This window comes from Mesocricetus auratus, unplaced genomic scaffold (assembly GCF_017639785.1).
Source record: "Mesocricetus auratus isolate SY011 unplaced genomic scaffold, BCM_Maur_2.0 Super-Scaffold_100007, whole genome shotgun sequence".
Taxonomy (NCBI): domain Eukaryota; kingdom Metazoa; phylum Chordata; class Mammalia; order Rodentia; family Cricetidae; genus Mesocricetus; species Mesocricetus auratus.
The window spans coordinates 51002337-51019900 of NW_024429191.1; the positions used below are offsets into that span (position 1 = coordinate 51002337).

Sequence of the window (17564 nt, forward strand, 5' to 3'; positions counted from 1 at the left end):
CAATGCTGAAGTAATATTTCAAGGCCTCCCTCTACTCTCGGTCTCTCCCCAATGACTGGAATCTCCCTATCCACATAGGACTGCTCTGACATCCCTGTACAAACCCTGCGCTCCTGGCTCAGGACCCTCCTCTAGACAGCATGCCGTCTACTTCTTCATCCTTCAGGATCCCTCTTCCAGGAAATTCTCTTCACTTCCCAGGTAGAATCAGTTCTTTACCCTGTTTTTCATGGGTGGCCCAAGGTACAGATGAATCCAGACCTGGGTAGGTATTTTTGCGGCACTACCCACCAACTGGCTGCCATAGATTGGGTTTCCTAAAGCCAGATGGTGATCTGACCACCTGGGAAAATGCAGGTGTTACAGGGATGCCGGGAGCTCCCAGAGGGACCTCCAGGCAGGTGGGGTCTGTGTGGGAGCCCCCAGAGGTACCCCCAGGCAGGTGGGATCTGTATTTGACTCAGAGAAAGCAGTGTCTGGCAACTAGCAAGGTGTGGGTGGCAGCATGGTGTCAGAGGACAGAGGAACCACAGAGGGAGAGAGCATTGCTCCCATCTCTGCTGTGAGATAAACCAGCCAACCCTCCCAGCAGGCTGTGCAGTACCTCTCCTCCAGAGCAGAAAGTAGCTGGAGACAACTGTCTCTCCAGAGCCCCAAAGTCTGCCCAGTTTCTCTCCCCAAGTAAGGCAGGGAAGTCCCTACCCCAGCTGTCCCTATTCCCAGTGCTCCCCCCAATTGCTGTCCATTCTTGGGGTCTGAACCTCCATTTTCACCAATGACTATTTCTCATCCCTGGTTTATTTTCCTCTGTTGGTCTCAGAGTCTCCAACCAGCAGCAATCTTTACAGCAGAACCTAAACCAGAGCCTGGTCTGGAGCTGACTGGGGCAGGGAGTGTATGAAAGGATGCCCAGGAGAAGTGGAGGAGGGAGGAACAAATGAATGAGCTAAAGTCTACAAAAGGCCTTGATCTCTCCAAAGACTCCCAGGAAATGACTACTGGAGGTAGAGCCAGAACTTTGCAGTGCCTAGGCCTAGAGACCCACAGAAGTCCTAGAGAAAGCTGGGAGAGGGGCTAATGCAATTCCCCCAAAGTTGCTGGCTCTTGCCCTGGGGAGAAACCTTTTTTAGGGGAGCTAACACTCACCGAACAACATCCACTGCACCTGGCCGGACCTTGGGGTCGCTCCCCATGATAGACACGCTGGCCGCAAAGGATCCGTCGATGCTGAACACAACACACTCCATGCCTCGGGGCAGCACTGTGAGGTAGCTCATCGCACAGGTCTGGTCACCCCTGAAAGGTATCAGCTTGAGGTCAGCCTGCAGCTAAAATTAGTCCATCTGGAGCCAGGTTCTGGGTGGTGCCTCCTGATACCATGACTGGTGGCCTCTTCCCTTTTCCTCTCTCCATGTAAACAGAAATAAACTCTATATTCCGGTCAAGCCTGGAGATGAGAGCCACCCCAAAAGTTTACCATGAGAACCTCACACACACCCTGGTCCTACCTGACCACCATCTTTACAGGATAGACACCAACCCCCAGACGCCGAGGCCGGGGCACATTGTATGTGATCCTGCCGCTGTTGTTGGTGATCTCTGTGTCCAGATGGACCCAGCGGCCTGACGATGGCTCTGTCATCACCAGAATGTCCACCTGCAGCCGGTGAGGGAAGCAAGGGACCTGCTGAAGGCTGAAGGACTACACGATTGACAGCCAAAACAACAGAGCCCTGGGCACAGGTCCCTGCCCGCTGTATCCTGGAGTTTCCTATAACTCTCCCTCCATGTGGTGGCCACACTGGCTTCCCCTCCTCTTTGGAGATACTAAGTTCCCTTTACCCCTTGTTAATCTGCTGGGCAGGGAAGGGGCTCCCTGATTTGGGCTCCAGCACTGTTGCTCCTATCACCCGTTCTACCCTGTGGTACTATGAGTCATGTGGGGCAGGTGAGCCAAGGAGATGCTCAAGACTTGGTACCTTCTCTCCAGTCAGAGCCACCATGTCAAGAGGGCCATACATGAAGCGCCCCACCAGAACCTGGGGGCCATCTTCAGCAGCAATGACATCATTGGCACGGTGGTTCGCCGTAACATTCTGCAAGGACAGAAAGAAACAGCTCAGCCTTTGCAGACAAGGCTCACTCTCGCTATATCATTAAAGTCTTGTAAGGATGGCTTCTGGGCTGTGACCCAACTGAATCAGGTGTCCCATGAGCTGCCTGCACTGTGATTCCAGAAACAGACTGTGAGTTACCAAACCTGATTCTCAGGCTGCCTACTGAGGTGCACTTGAGTATGCACACCTCCTGAAGTGACAACTGGCCTCTACAGCCTGTCACTCGTTTTTTGATTCCTGGGCTGGAACTACCCAGTCACCGTTGGGTCTTTCTTCTGCATAAACAGCCATTTACCATGTGTCTTTTTTAATGGAAAATTTCAAATGCACAAGGATAGAAAGAATAATATAGACAAGCTTGTGAGCTTGACCAGAGCACAGGCACTAATCAGCTGACTGCTGCCCAGGTCTCCTTTCCCTGAAGCCTCAGACCCGCACAGGATACTCAGGGCAATGTCCTGGGTGGTGACTCATTCCCTCCCTCAATATCTCAGTGCCCTTGTCTTTCAATTCTGCCCCATGCATTCTGCAGCTCCAAGTCCTGTGTTGGCTCCAACTGTCCACCACTCCCAGGCTGGCCTTTGAGACCCTAGTCCCTCAATCTGGTTATCTTTTTACTTCATACTGGTCAAGTCTCTGTGTGTGTCATGCCCGTAACTGTCTCACTCGAACTCTGAGAGAAGCTTCCTAATGGATCTCTGTACTTTAGGGTTACCTCCTGACAGACCTTCTGTCTCTACAAGGCTCTGATCTGATCCTATCCGGGCAGTATCCCATGCCTTCCACTGAAGTCCAAATGTGAGTGTGGCACACCAAACAAGCCTTGCAGAAGACCCTCTGCAGTCTGCTTTCCTGGTGCCCCTCCTCCACTCTCTTGTCCTGACATCCCTTTGTTCCCAAACTTCAGTCTATCCCCTAGCAACAAGACTCAACTCCATCCCACTATTACTATTGGGTCCCCAAAGATGTGATATCTACCTCCTCTTAGCTTGTAAAGCCATGTGATTCAGCCTTCACCCCCCACTCCAAAAAGAAAAAAAAAACTCTGCAGAAATCATTAACATCAGTCCTTGAGAGAAACCTGATGCGGGATGTTTTTCTGTATATATGCTTCTATTATTGGTTGATGAATAAAACACTGTTTGGTCAGTAGAGACAGGAAGATAGGCAGAACTAGGAGACAAGGAGAATTCTGGGAAAGGTAGGCAGAGAGAGACCATAGAGAGATGCCATGTAGAGACCAGGAGGATAGGACACACCAGACATTCTCTGGTAAAATAGGACTGTATAGAAATACATAGATTAGTAGTTATGGGTTAATAATTAAGACAGAGCCGGCCAATAAGAAGCCCTAGCCATTGGCCAACAGTCTATGAGTTAATGTAAGTCTCTGTGTTTTCTTGGGGCTGAAGCGGCAGCAGGACCACATGGGAAAGAAGTTCCAGCTACAGAAATCTGTCATGGGGCCTGCCCTGGCATGGGATTGGAGGTTCCTTTCTGGGATCACTGTGGAGGATGGATGGGTACTTGGAAGCAAGCATGTGCAATAGGCAATCAGCCACAGTGGAGACAGTCACACACTAAGATAACCAGAGTCAGAGAGACAGACAATAATGGATGTTGTGAGGAGGATGTGCCAAAATCAGAACCCTCAGACACTGCTGGTGGGACCAAAATGGGGCAGCCACCATGGAAAGCAGAAGGGTAGTTCCTCAAGAGAGTAAGTGTAGAATTACCACTTCCCATCTATACTCAAAGAAAATGAAAATATATGCCCACGCAAACTGTGTAGATGAATATGTAAAGCAGTATTATTCAAAATAGCCAACAGGTAGAAGCAACCCAAATGCATACCAACTGACAACTGGGTAAACAGAATATATGGATACAGTAGAATAGTATGCAGTCAGGAAAAGGAGATGAATTGCTAAGTGAAAGAAGGAATACACAAACACATAAGTGACTTCATTTACATAGAATGCCGGGAATAGTTGAGTCTCGACAACAGAGACCAACAGCAGAGTCAAAAATAGGTGAGTCTGCAGAGACTAAAACTTGATGACTGGTTGGCTACTCAGGACCAGCAGGGAAGGAAATAGGGCTGCAGGGAAAGGGGTTTCCTTTATGAAATGACAAAAATGTTCTAAAACTGACTGTAGTAGGGTTGGGTAGCATACAACTCTGAATAGACTAAAACCCTGACACTGTAAATGGCTGGAATGTATGACAGGTGCATTGCATCACAATAAGTATGTCCATGCACAAAAATGTTGATTCATGAAGCATTAGTCACTCTGCCTTTCAGGACTGCTTGTGGGATCCATGCTTGATGTTCTTTCTCACCAGAGTGAACTGCTCACCAGAGCAATGCTGTGTCAGTATATTCTGGGACGGTGCGTGCCATCCCAGCAGAGGGACTGAGACAGTGCAGGCAGTGATGGCAGTTGGCTGAGAGAATAAGTAAATGAATGCTCCCCCAACTCCTCTTTATCCCCCAACACCCTGCAGAAGAACCCCATCTTTAGAGAAGCCTAGTGCGATCTGCTCTGGCAATTCTACCCATCTTCATCCTGATGTGTACATGGCTGAGACCTGGATCACAGGCAAAGTCATGTGTGTCAAGGCCATGTCTTTAGAATCATTCCACAACTGCCCTGCTTTTACCATCTCCAGGTGCATCCAGACCCTGGGAGACCAGCTCACACCTGCTCCCTCACGCAGGCACTCCGCCCAGTTGGAGTGGAGACAAGCTTTACCCAGAAACCACAGCTCTTATCAGGCACATGGCTGCCCAGATGCCCGTGGTCACCTGTCCAACAAACACAACTGCAACAAGCTCTTACCCGCAACTTGACCTGGGTCCGCTTGCGCAGCCACTTCTCACGAGGGTTAGCAGGGCTCAGAGCCGTGGGATCCAGGCCAGTGTTCTCCTTAACACTTGCGCTCTCATAACGCATAACCTAGCCAAAAGTGAGAAGGGGCTCAGTAGCATGTTCTCAACCCTTCTGCCTCTCCGGACAGAAGCCAGCCAAGCCCTGCTTCCGGCCTCCCTAGGACATCACCTGGACCCTGGCGGGGCTCTGGGAGCTGTCTCTCTTCCTACCTGCCTGGACACCGGTGCCAGAGAACTGTCCCATTAGTGTCTCTGCTTTGGGGGCAGCCTCTGCTTCATGCCTGAATCTTGCAGCTACCTAACTAGCATTTGTTTGCTCTCTGCCTTCCCTGCTATATTGCAGCTGACCCTTGCCTAAGGCCAGCTGGAGCCCTAACTCAACCCTGTCCCCTTCTCAAGGTCATTGCTTCAGCAGCACTCCCTAGTCTGGTCTAGACCTTTTCTGCTGAGTCATTCTCTTCAACATCCCAGAATGCCTACCATTGCTCATCTCATATAAAAATGCCCTCTCGACCCTAAGAGAGACATAAATGGATCTAGGAAGGGGAAAAAAGACAAGATCTCCTGAGTAAATTGGAAGTGTGAGAGGTAGGAGGGAGGATGAAAGGGGAGAGGGGAAGAGGGTAGGGTAGGGAGGGTTTATAGCTCAATTAAAAACAAGGGGGCAAATGTCCTCTCATTGGAGACCCTCATGCCTTTCCCAGGGCACCAAGTTCTCCGTGAGACTTCTGCATTCTGTCTCCACTCCCTCACCTACCTCCTGTCCACCCCAACGCCTGTCCCCAGCACTCCACTGAAGTCACTTCACTATGTCCCTGGAACTCCCATCACACCTGCATGCTTGTTCCAGGTTCTCCTCCAACCTATGGGGATGCCCTCTTCCACCCTCAGATGGGTCTTCCCTGTGTCCCTGGGGAGTCCCAGACGTGTCACTGAACTGTGGTGACCTCACGGGTAGCCTTACGAGTTTTCAAGAACATCCAAGGTCTGATGACAGCACCTTTTCATCTGCAGCCCTGATAATTTCCCCACGCTCCAAGCTCACTACCCCCAAATGTCTCACCCCTCAGAAGCACAGCCTTGACTCCCCCAGCCCAGGACAGCTCTGCCAAAGTCCTAGGAAATGGCTCCCATGGTTACTCAATGGGAAGACAGGGCAACTTAGCTGGCCCCTGCCTTCAGCTTAGACCTCAGTAAGTACTGCCACTAGAATCCATGTGTCACCACCCCTTGGCACCTAGTCCAAGCTTTCATGTCCTAGTGGGCTCTCATATTATCTCTACTTCCCAGGGACTCTAAGCCTCCTCTCTTGGGCCCCTAATAATAGCCCCAAAGCTTCCTTCTCAAAGCACAGATCAACTGATAAGTAGCTCTCCTTTGCTGGAATTCCTGCCATACTTAGGTGAATCCACACCAGACCTTCAGAGCTAGCTTCAACTCTATGGCTCCCTACCTCCAGGTTCTGGCCTTCCTGCCATTCCTTTTTAAAGACGAAGACACTGAGACTCAGAGACCAGGCATGCATTTCTCCAACCTCTATGTTGACACATAGGCGTGACTTCCTCTGTACCTACAGAGTTGGTGTTCTTGAAGGAGCCCCTTCTCTGGCCTGTCACCTTCTCTTGGCATCAGTGCCCCAGTATTTTCTTAGCACTGTCAGAGAGAGGCCAACTGCTCCATGTGGCCTCAAGGGAATCCTGGGATTCCCTAGAGAGGCCAACGGGCTGGTCCTGATAAGGGAGCCACAGTACCTGTCTCAAGATGAAGGCGACCACATCGGTAGATTCCCAGTAGCTGGCGTGGAAGAGGTGGGGCAGGGCCACAGTGGGGAAGGCGGTGAGGACATCAGGGCAGTACAGGGCATAGTCAATCCTCTTGGTTCCCCACCACTTGGCTGTGACTGTGGGGCCAAGAGGGAGATAAGAACAGAATGGCCAAAAGCCATCAGGTGCAGACTCAGTGGTGATGGGCCTCAGCTGGTGGGGGAGGGGACTCCTGTCCTTTCGCCAGCCCTTCTAATCACCCTCCACTAAGACACGGGCTCCCAGCTAGTCACTAGAAGGAGGACTGGGCCCTTGGAGACAGTCATAGCTGTATCCCACAGTGCAGCTCCATAGTATTTCCCAGGAGCTCTCTCCAAAGTGAGGAATCAGTCTATGTCTGCAGAGGCCAGGGCACAGCACATTATCAAGAGATCAGAGTCATGTTTAGGGTCAAAGGTCAAGACTATGTTTGAGGTCAAAACTCAGTGGGCCGTAGTCAGAGGTCAAAGCTTCATTCAAAATCAGAACTCAGACTCAATGGTTGGCAATGGGGCTTAGCTGTCAGTGTTGGCCTATCGTGTGGCTTGGGCTTAATACCAGCACTGAGTTTGGGGGTGAGAAGAAGCATAGCTCTAGCTGGTGCATTTGGGGCTCTATCCTGGGAAGGGGTTAGTCCAGAAAATCAGTGAGGATTGAGTGGGGAACCAAATCAGTCCTCCTTCCATCACCATCCCCACAGCCCCATCCCCATACCTCCCCCCATTCCCACCCCTTTTCTAAAACATAGGAATGTCATCATGGCTTCTCCCACAGCCCCTCCAACCCAACAGTCTGCCCACAGTTGTCCTGCTGCAGACCCACCACCACCCGAGGAAGGCCCCTCAAATGCAGGCTGGGCCCCAAAAGGACCTCACTCACTGCGGGAGGCTCCCATAGGTGCCAGGCTGTCCGAGGACTCTGAACTGTCACTATGGGAGCTGCCTTCACTCAGCCTCCGTCCTGGGCGCTGGAATCTTGGGGCCTGAGGGGGCGAGGCAGGGGCATCCAGAAGCGGGGGGCTTCCCCAGGAGCTGCCCTCCAGGAATAGGGGGCTGTGGGTGTGCAGGGCATCAGCTGGAGGGGGAATTGAAAGGTCAGGGCAAGCACTGAGTCTCCAGCAGAGTGGCTTACTTAGTGACAGCCCTATACTGGGCAAGAGACTGGAAATGCAGAGAAGCCAGCCCGGGCCTGGCAGGCCACCAGCACCCCCAACCCCTGCCCACACACACACCATCATAGCACCCTGTTAAGTTTCACCTCTTATTAAACGGTGAGTGGGGATCTCAGCATCACCTTATCTCCCAAAAGCTACAGGGAAGCCTAAGGCCTAGCAGAGGCCATGATGCGATGCTTAACAATGTCCTCTCTCATCATGTTCCTCCCATGACCCACATAAGCATATGGCTGAGGTGAAAGTAGATGAAAATGACTCCAGCCTGCAAGCCAGGGTCATAGGGGAAGAGACCTCTAAGACTGGGGGATCCCCTTTTTGGAGGGAACATTCAAGGAAGCAGAAGGGAGCTTTAGGACATTGCTTCCTCATGGAAGTCCTAGGCAAATATATATGCCTTTGAGATGAAGAACAAGGAAAGGTAGGTTTTAACCCTGAAAGGAATCACAGGTATAGCATTCCCTCATCCCTGGCCCAAACCTCTGAAAAGGACTAGGCTGGAGTTCCTCAATGGAGATACAGAGCTATGGAGCCAAGACTCTGATTGCCAAGTGCCTAGCTGTCCACTCCTGCCTGCCTTTGCCCATATCCTCAGTCACATACATTCCCCCTTTGAACCTAGAAGCCACTGTTCCTTCTGTAAACCCACCTGCTCTGCTCTTATTGTCCCGCCAATGCCTCTGTACCTATCCAAACAGACCCCTCCTCCAGGCCCTGGCCATAGGTCACCCTGTCCATAAAACCTACCAGGACGACACACTCCCTGATGTGTCCTTGCAGGGTATGGTGTGGGCACTGGGACACAGCACTGGGAATGCACCTTTAACTTGCCCTTCAGGGTCAGCAACCCCACTGCTTTCCCAATCTCAGCCACAGAAGCTCAAATGGGAGCCTGCCAGGATGCGGAGTGAGAAGAGCCCTGGCACAGGCAGGTCCTTGGCGTAAGCAGCTGCTCTTGAGCACTGAAGCCAGCTGGCTTCCTGCCACTCACTGCTCTAACCGCACAGCCCTGCTCCCGTGAGCCACCCCGTAGCTGACAGCTGGAGAGGCTAAGCCAGAAAGAGCGTTCCCGGAAACTGCCAGCCTCCAGCTCAGCACACTCTCACAGCCCCGGGACCTACCGAGCAGAAGAGATTGTCCGTCGCCCAGGGGGAACTGCTGGTAGCGAGGCACGCTGACAGGAGGCACCAGGTGGAACTTAGGCTCCAGCAGTGGCTCAAGCCGTGAGGCTGAGGGATCCGCACAGTGGAAGAAGCTGTAGACCTGGCTACAGGCAGGACGCATCTGGAAACCTGGGTGAGCAGGAAAAAAGACACATGCAGAAGTCCCTTCCTAATGGCTCTAAAGGGCCCCCTGGAATGCAGCCTAGAGTAGCCCTCTCTCCTGCTCAGACACATGCAAAGCCCCTTTCTACTGGCTCTAAAAGGCTCCTGGAATTCAGCCATGAGTAGCCTTCTCTCCTGCTCAAGAACCTCCCCTGGGTCCTTGCTACCAATCTTACTGAGGGTCTCTATTGCTTTGATAAAACACCGTGGCCAAAAGCATCTCGGGTAGGAAATGGGTTTATTTTATCTTACAACACTCAGGTCACACTCCATCACTGGGGGAAGTCAGGGCAGGAACTCAAGGCAGGAACCTGGAGGCAGGAACTGAAGCAGAAGCCATGGAGGATGCTGCTTACTGACTCACTCAGTTTGCTTTCTTACACACCCCAGGACCACCCTCCCAGGGACAGGACCACCCACAGTGAGCTGGGCCCTTCCGCATCAACACCAGTTATAAAACGCCCCACCGTCTTGCCTACAGGCGGATCTTACGGAGGCACTCTCTCAGACGAATACAGCTTGTGTCAGTTTGACGGAAAACTAGCCATCACACTACACAGGACTTGCCAATCTGTCCCACCTAGGGGCACCATTGTAGGTGTCCAGCACTGGCACCCTGGTGAACATCTGTAAGTTTGCTGCTTCCCTTTCTCGGTGTTCCAACAGTCCTTTCTTCAGAACACCAGGCCTTCCTTTTACTGTTCACACAGGGATACTTCTCTCAATTCCTCTAACTACCTGATCTATTAAGCCAATCCAAGTCCCTTCCTTCAGTCATGTTAGTGGCCCCTCAATATTAAGACAGAGCAAGTGAAGCACTTTCTTCACTGACCAGCAGGTGTCTCCAGAGAGGTCCTTGCCTCCCACCTGACCTGTGTCAAGGGCTTGAGTCTGCTGCACTCAAGGTGTCCTAAGGCTCCTCTGCAACACTGAGAGTGGCCATGAGTTCCGCCTTGCCTCAGTTCAGCTCCCCACTTCAGAGCCTCCGCAGAGAGTAATGAATGACAGCCTGCACTCCTGCTCTTGGACTCTCCTAAGGCCCAGGCTGGTCAAATGGCATCATAAGTCTACTTTGTAAGAACTGGAAAGAGCTTTAGGCTTCAGATGCTACATGGGTAAAGGCACCAGTGCCAGTTTGGGTAAAGAGGTTCTGAGATCTATCTGGCTTCAGGAAGTCTGCTGGGGACAGGGGAGGGAGGGTTTTCTGAGATAGGGCAAATGTTGGTGTCCTATGTTCTCATGGAACATGACAGACGGGCCAGTAATCTAGGGGTACGTGGAAGAGACAGTCAAGTTCGTCAAGCTCCCTCTGTACCCTCCTCCAGCTTCTCTCACGTCTCTGCATCTACCCTGCCCCCATCACTCTGTCCACCCTCCCACTTTACCAGTTTGATCCCCTGAGCCATTGGCCTAACCATACCCACCATCTATCCCAGGCAGCACTGTCCTCCGCATGGCCAGGACCAGGCCCAGGGGTGAGCCAAAGAGGAAGAAGTCAGACACGTCAAAGTCAAAGCGACCCAGGCTGACCTCAGAGAGCTGGGGTGTGCCAGCTGCAGGAACCTCGGCCTCATCCTTCAGCACACTGGAGTGGATGCTAGAAGAGGGAGGGGCGGTAGCTCAGAGGAGGGCCAGGACCGTGGGAGTGTCCCCTCAGCAGCACAGCCGCATTCTGAGAGCAGGGTACCCAACCTTCTATCACTGGAATGGGACTCAGAACCAGAGATCACTGTTGACACCATCCACACAGCGTTAGACACATTTGGCTGCTGCAGAGTTCAGCAAACATCTTCTGCACAGGACCAGGTGAAGAGTCTAAAAGACTGGGCCACCTGCATCCACCGCCTGGACTTAATCTGCCATGTCAGACAGCCACAGACCATGTTTGAGCAATCTGTATAGCTGGGACCTGCCACAACTTTTCTTATGAAACCTGGAAGAGCACCTGGGAGCATCTGAACACCCTGCACAGACAGGCCTGGCTCTCCACGCTGTTTGTTAACAGCCACCCTGAAAGCCCCTGAGCTTTCCACAGGAGGAGCCCATCCTGGCCAACAGAGTGATCAGTTGCCTATTGCTGGCACTACCAGCACCAGGGCTTTTACCATAACTCATGCTCCAGGCAACAGGCAGACACAGGTGCAAACAGCCTGGCCTCCCCACTCCCCTGCCTGAGAGCAGGATCCCACATTTTCATCCCAAGAGCCCGGTGTAGCTGGGTTGTGTTTAGCCACAGACACAGAGCAGGGCACTGAAGGTAAACAGAAGTCAGAGCTGCCTCTCTGGCCTTCCAACAAGCACCAGGGACAGTACAGAAATTAAACCACAACAGGGGAATGACATGATGCACCAGTCAACTTCTGAAAGCAAACCCATCTGAAATACTCAAGCTTTCAAAGTAACAGTTAAAATGTTACAGGCAAGGGGTCCACCCTCGGGAGTGAGCCAGCATGCAGACAGGACAACCAGTCTTCACGCTGCCTTCTGCTCTCTCAGCCAATGACGACCCAAGCTTAGCCATGTATATTTCACATACAGCATGGTCCCTAAACACGTGTCAACTACTTAATTACCAGAGAAACAGCCATCTGTTCCTTCACCACAACCCAACAACCTGGCTGTTGGGCTCGCTACTGAAGGCGGCGGGTGTCTGGCACTTTTGGGATTTGGGCTTCCCTACCCTGCCCTGAGTGAAATGACAGACTCTAGATATCCCCTATGTGGAAGGAAATGACGATAGGGTGGGAGGCTGGGGGGGATGGTGGGGGGTGCGGGAGGAGGGGAGGGAGAGGGAACTGGGATTGACATGTGAAGCAAGCTATTTAAAATAAAAATAATAATAATAATAATAAAGAAAAGAAAAGAAAAAGTTAAAAAAAAAAGAATGTTTCAAGTATGAACCGGAAATGTTGAGGTTTTCACATAGCAACCCTCCTTTACACAGGGTCACTGTTCCAGAGGCTGACCGGATAGAGGCGCCTTAACATTCAAAGCTGAACCCACAGAACCTGAGGCCTCCTATCCCACTTCCTGGAATCCACCTGCAGAAAGCACAGAGGTCCCCACTCATCACAAGAACATATCCCAAGACTTCAGTGGAAAGTGCCAAGCCCTTTGCTTATGGTGCCTTTTCCTATACTTAAAGTACCTGGGATAAAGTTTAATTTATACACTAGGCAATTAAGAGAACAATTAATAATAAAATGTAACAATTGTAACAATATGTTGTAATAAAAGCTATATAGGTGTCTCTTACAAAATGTTGCACTTTCACATTTCCCTTAGAAAGGACACCCCTTAGCTTCTCTGTGTCATATCTGAATTGCCAGCATCATTATTTACTCTTACACCTTGGAACCATTACAAAGTAAAGCAAGGGTCACATGAACACAAGCACTGTGGTACCATGACAGGGCATCTGATAGCTGAAATGGTAACCAAGTAACCAACAGGTAAGTAGCGCACACAGAGTGTATACAATGGACAAAGGCATGATTCATGCCCAGAGTAGGACAGCATGAGACTTTATCATGTTACTCTGTAGAATACACAACTTACAATTTAGAACTGATTTACTTCTAGAATTTTCTAGTTAATATCTTCAGACCATGATTGGTCATACATAAGTGGAAACATATTATACAAAACCATGGACAAGGCAAGACTACTGTATGTCTAGCATATACATTAATGTTTGTGTATAAAAACCTCCAGCCTAGGGGCTAGAGAGATGGTTCAGTAGTCTCTTGCAGACAACTGGATCCCAGCACCCACCATCAGGTAGCTCACACAACTCCAGGGCATCCAATGCTATCTTTCGACCTATGCAGGTACTTGAACATACATACACAGACACACACATACATAAGTAAAATTAAAAGTAATCGTTTTAAAAAGATGTCCAATGTAGTGCTTTTTATGACTGCAAAGAACTGGAAGAACACAAAGTAGTCAATTAGTGGGATTAAGGAAGTAGTTATTCACCCAAATTTATATTGCATTAAACACTTTACCAGCTGGGTGGTGGTGGTGGCGGCAGAGGCACGCCTTTAATCCCAGCACTTAGGAGGCAGAGGCAAGCAGATCTCTGTGAGTTCAAGGCCAGCCTGGACTACAAAGTGAGTTTCAGGACAGTCAGAGTGGTTACACAGAGAAACCCTGTCTCAAAAAAACAAACAAGCAAAAAAGACTCTTTACCACGTATTTTTAATTATATGAGGGAAAGGTCACAGTATAAGAGGCTGGGTTCTTTGTTTTTAAGTAAAACTATATATAAATTATGTTTTAAAACTCCTCTTCTGATAACTCATGATACTTATCTCTAAGGGAACAAGTGATGGAAGGTGGAGAGGAGAGGGAAAGGGAAGAACTGAAGAGAAATGGAGAGGAAAGTGCCCCTACCCTGTACCAATTCTGTCCATGTTCAGAGTTCCTTTCTCTCAATCTGAATCAATGTACAGATGGTTCATTTAGCTGCTCATCAACCATTTCCTCTAGAAAGTGAAAGGACAGTTTATGGAATTTGTCACATCCAAGACACTGATGTGAGGACAGGAAGAGCAGAATGCTGGCCCCAGATCATAGGACCCAGTAGTATGACACTCTGAGGAACAATAAATATGAACCCCCGGGGTATTCCATGAAGTATACTCCTATCTGTGACCTCTCTAGATTCTCCAAGATATACCAAGAAGCAGCTGAGCAACCCTATCTTTTCGCAGAAGAGGAGACCAAAGCCCAGAGAAGTGGAATAGATCATGCTCAGTGTCTGCAGGCTTGAACAGAGCACAGATGAACAGGAAATGCCCTGGTGTGGACACAGAGCCAATGACAAGCGGTTCCAGAATTTCTATGGGTCTCTGTGGAAGGATCTGGGATGACTGCCTGGTCACAGACCCCTGGGTGACTCTGAGCCAAGATCCTTACTCTCATGGATACTGTTATGCCGTGAAGGCAGCGGCCGGGTTGGGGGTTACCTTGAGAGGAAGGCGTGATGCTGGGTGATGGCCTCGCAGTCGTAGGTGGAGGAGGCACTCTGTTTCCGTGGCAATGGCCTCTTGGGCTCCTCATCCTCCACTCCACTGGATACATCAATGTTACTCTTGCTGAGACGCTTGCTGCTGGCCAGATCACAGTCCTCCTCCACCACAGCGGTGTCCTTGAGCAGAAAGCATAACGATCATAGGGGCCCTGGGGCTCCTCCCTTGAGCATAAATGAACCCCTTCTTCCAAACATGTGAAAACTGTGCTTTCAAAAGGCTCATGGTGTATGGGGGGGGGGGGAATAGGCCCAGATCATCTCCTGTGTCCACAAGGATAGACCACTCAGGGAGACAAACACTAGCAGGCCTACCTGGGCCTGTTTCTGTGCTAACATGCTCATGCTATTTCCATATAACCCTTTGCACCATAGACACCGTAATGCCAACATGAAAGCCCAGCACTACCTTCCCTGGGAGAGCCACCTGCTGCTCTGTTCATATGAGAGACACCCAGGGACACACCCTCTCCCATCCCCCAGCCTGACCACACCTGGGTACTGCTGATGCTCCCCTTCCGGCTGCTGCTGCCAGGGCTGTCCCCTGAGGGCCCTGCACTGTAGCAGATGGCATCGAAAGCCAGGAGGCCGCCCACGCAGTCCCCGATGAGACACACCTGCAGAGGTACAGCGGGGCTGCAGGCTTGCCTGCCACAACCCTCTCACCCCAAACCCAGGCAGAGCAGGGGCATGTTCCCATGCGAGAATAAGGAATCTATTCTAACGAGTTGCTTAGAGTGCAAATGGAAGGTAGGCTCATCCTGACAATAGATTTTCTTCGGAGTCAGCCTGAGGTGAGTGATCAGGCCAGGCCAGGCCATGTTTAGGGTCAGCATGTACTCCAAATCAGCAGTTTTTCTGTCTGTAAAATGGGGGTCCCCATCAAAAGCCCCCTTCAATCTCAGGTGCTACAATTCTAGCCTACAGCAGGCCTCAGCCCCTCTTTTAGGCAGCAGCTGACACAGAATGGGAGAAAGCAGGCCGACCTACCTGCCCACTGAAGCCAATCCCATCTGAGGACTTGAGAAACTCTCCATAGGTGTGGTTGGCTCGCTCGATGACAGTGGCAACAGCATTCTGGTACTGTGGAGAGGAGATGGCCAGCAGGGGAAGGGCAGCCAGGGGAACGTGATCCTGGCTGGTGCTGAGGCAGCCCTCGTCGTGGCTATACGGGTTCAGGCTGCAGACACGGGGACCCAAAGTCAGCCTAGCCAGGACCAAGAAGTGTGTGGTGTGGGACTATGAGGTCTTTGAAAGGACATACATGGCACCAGGCCCAGATCCATAAAAAAATGTAAGGACCCTGGATAGGTCCCACCAGGCAAAGCACAAGCATGAAGTAGGGAGAAAAAGGATGAAGACTCAAGGCTGTGCTGACTCCATATATGCCATCCCATGCCAGCCTGGAATAACATGCTATCTGGTGGGAGCCCAAAAACATACCAATTCAAAAATAGCCTAGAAAATCGGCTAAGGTAGAGCAGTATGGGAAAGTGGCATCATGGTAGACCTCCTGGAGGAGGAGGGGGCTGAATTAGACGCTCGAGAGAGACGTTGAGGAAGCAGTGAGGGCGCACTAATCGTTGAGATGGGACAATGGCTCCACTGTAAAGGTGGCACCTAGCTGGCTGTATGATGGTGTGGTCTATGCTCAGGGGACAGATCCACCCCCAGAGAACTGCATCCTTCCATCTCCTTACTTGCAAGTCCCGCCCCTCTAGACAGCTCAGCCCCACCTGTCTTCTCATCCCTACCTGGAGTGCCTCCTTCCCCCAGCACACCCAACCCTGAAGCTTTGTTGGGCTTGGCTTTTCAGAACAGACACGGAGGAGTCCAAGAACTTCCTACCCGGGGCCAACAGCCGGTCTCCTTAGCCCCCACGCCTAGCTCCAGGGCCAATGGGGCTAAGGACCAGCAGAATCTAGGACAGGTGACAGGGCTCAGGCACCCTCAGCAGTGCTAGCACTGTGCAAGGCAGGCCCCACCAACCATTTCTCATCTCCAAATAACACAAATTAGAGGAAACAGGCCTCGACTGCAGCCGGAGAGATTTTAATTAGCCGAGAAGGAGCTCCCTCCCAGCAGTGATTACGGGTGATTAATGGCCCTGGCAAGAGTTGCCTGGGGGAGAGGTAAGCTCCCTCCTGCTGTCCCCTCAAACAGCCTGGCAATCCATCTTCCTGGAGATAAAGATGACCCAGCTCTGGAGGTCAGTCATCCTGGGGGTGGGTCTTGAGACGGATTGTGGATCAGCAAGATTAACTCTGGGGCTGCTGTGAGTGTGAGGGACCATAGCCAGGCCACCCGCTCAACTGCTCCTAAATCCTGTAACAGAAGAGCAGCAGCAAGCCCCTGTCAAGCATCAGATTCCAGAGTACATCTTGCATTTGACATGGGTCACATCAGATACTGGGGCAATTGGCTAAGCTAGGAGGCCATAGACCTAACCTGCTTCCTGACTTGTATATCTGATGGAGATCCACCAGAGAGCATCCTGGGAACCCAGGAAATCCAGCCTCTGAGCACCATTCAGGGAGTGAACAGGAAGGGGAATGGTCCAGACCCTGCTAGATCATGAACCACTGAAAGTGAAAGACAGGGCTCTTAGGCCCATTCCACACTAGAGCCCCTGGGCTCGGAGTCCCATGTGGCTGAACCTAAGCACACGGCTCCCCTTCTCTTGGAACTTTGAGTCCATTCCACACAAGGAAGAAAGCCTGGAGGAGGGACTTGAAGGAGGGACTTTCCAAAGTCATGGCGGGGAGGCAAGGGGTGCCAACAGCTCCCTTTCATCCCACCTTAGGAAAGTCTGGCCTCCCCGCTTCAGTCTCAATAGTTTATTCAGTGTCAAGACCATGTGGGCTCTGCAGGCGCACAGTGACTATTTTGCAGACAATTGCAAAGAAAGCAGGTGTCCAACTGACTCCAGGAACCCACCTTCAGCTATTTCAACAGTGACACCTAGGGCTCTAGGGCATTGGAGCCCTCAAACCTAGCATGGTGGATAGAATTTCCCCACTGATCCCAGTTCCCATAGAGCCCCTGGTCTCTTAGTCTGCCCCTCAGTGGTCCTGGGGTCCACAGTGAAAGGAGGGATGTACTGGCTCTTGCAGAAAATGCCCTAGTGTTCAGAAAATGCCCTGGTGTTCAGCCTGTGATTTGGTCATACCGACCCTTCCCTCCCTGCTCCTCTGAGCCTGGTTCTACTGTGAGCTAGT

General features: G+C 51.2%; 1 protein-coding gene across 2 annotated transcripts in view; it reads right to left on the reverse strand.

Annotated features, from left to right (window-relative positions):
- The window catches only part of Pitpnm3 (PITPNM family member 3), a 90584-nt gene that overhangs the window by 9700 nt on the left and 63320 nt on the right, over positions 1 to 17564 (reverse strand). For both annotated transcript variants that reach the window (XM_040749065.1, XM_040749064.1), the window contains 11 exons: positions 15337 to 15526; positions 14841 to 14963; positions 14285 to 14466; positions 10733 to 10905; positions 9105 to 9275; positions 7692 to 7886; positions 6762 to 6910; positions 4961 to 5077; positions 1980 to 2096; positions 1509 to 1657; positions 1147 to 1296 (listed from right to left, as the gene is read on the reverse strand). In XM_040749065.1, the coding sequence (XP_040604999.1) occupies positions 1147 to 1296; positions 1509 to 1657; positions 1980 to 2096; positions 4961 to 5077; positions 6762 to 6910; positions 7692 to 7886; positions 9105 to 9275; positions 10733 to 10905; positions 14285 to 14466; positions 14841 to 14963; positions 15337 to 15526 (1716 nt within the window). The remainder of the gene's footprint in view (positions 1 to 1146; positions 1297 to 1508; positions 1658 to 1979; positions 2097 to 4960; positions 5078 to 6761; positions 6911 to 7691; positions 7887 to 9104; positions 9276 to 10732; positions 10906 to 14284; positions 14467 to 14840; positions 14964 to 15336; positions 15527 to 17564) is intronic.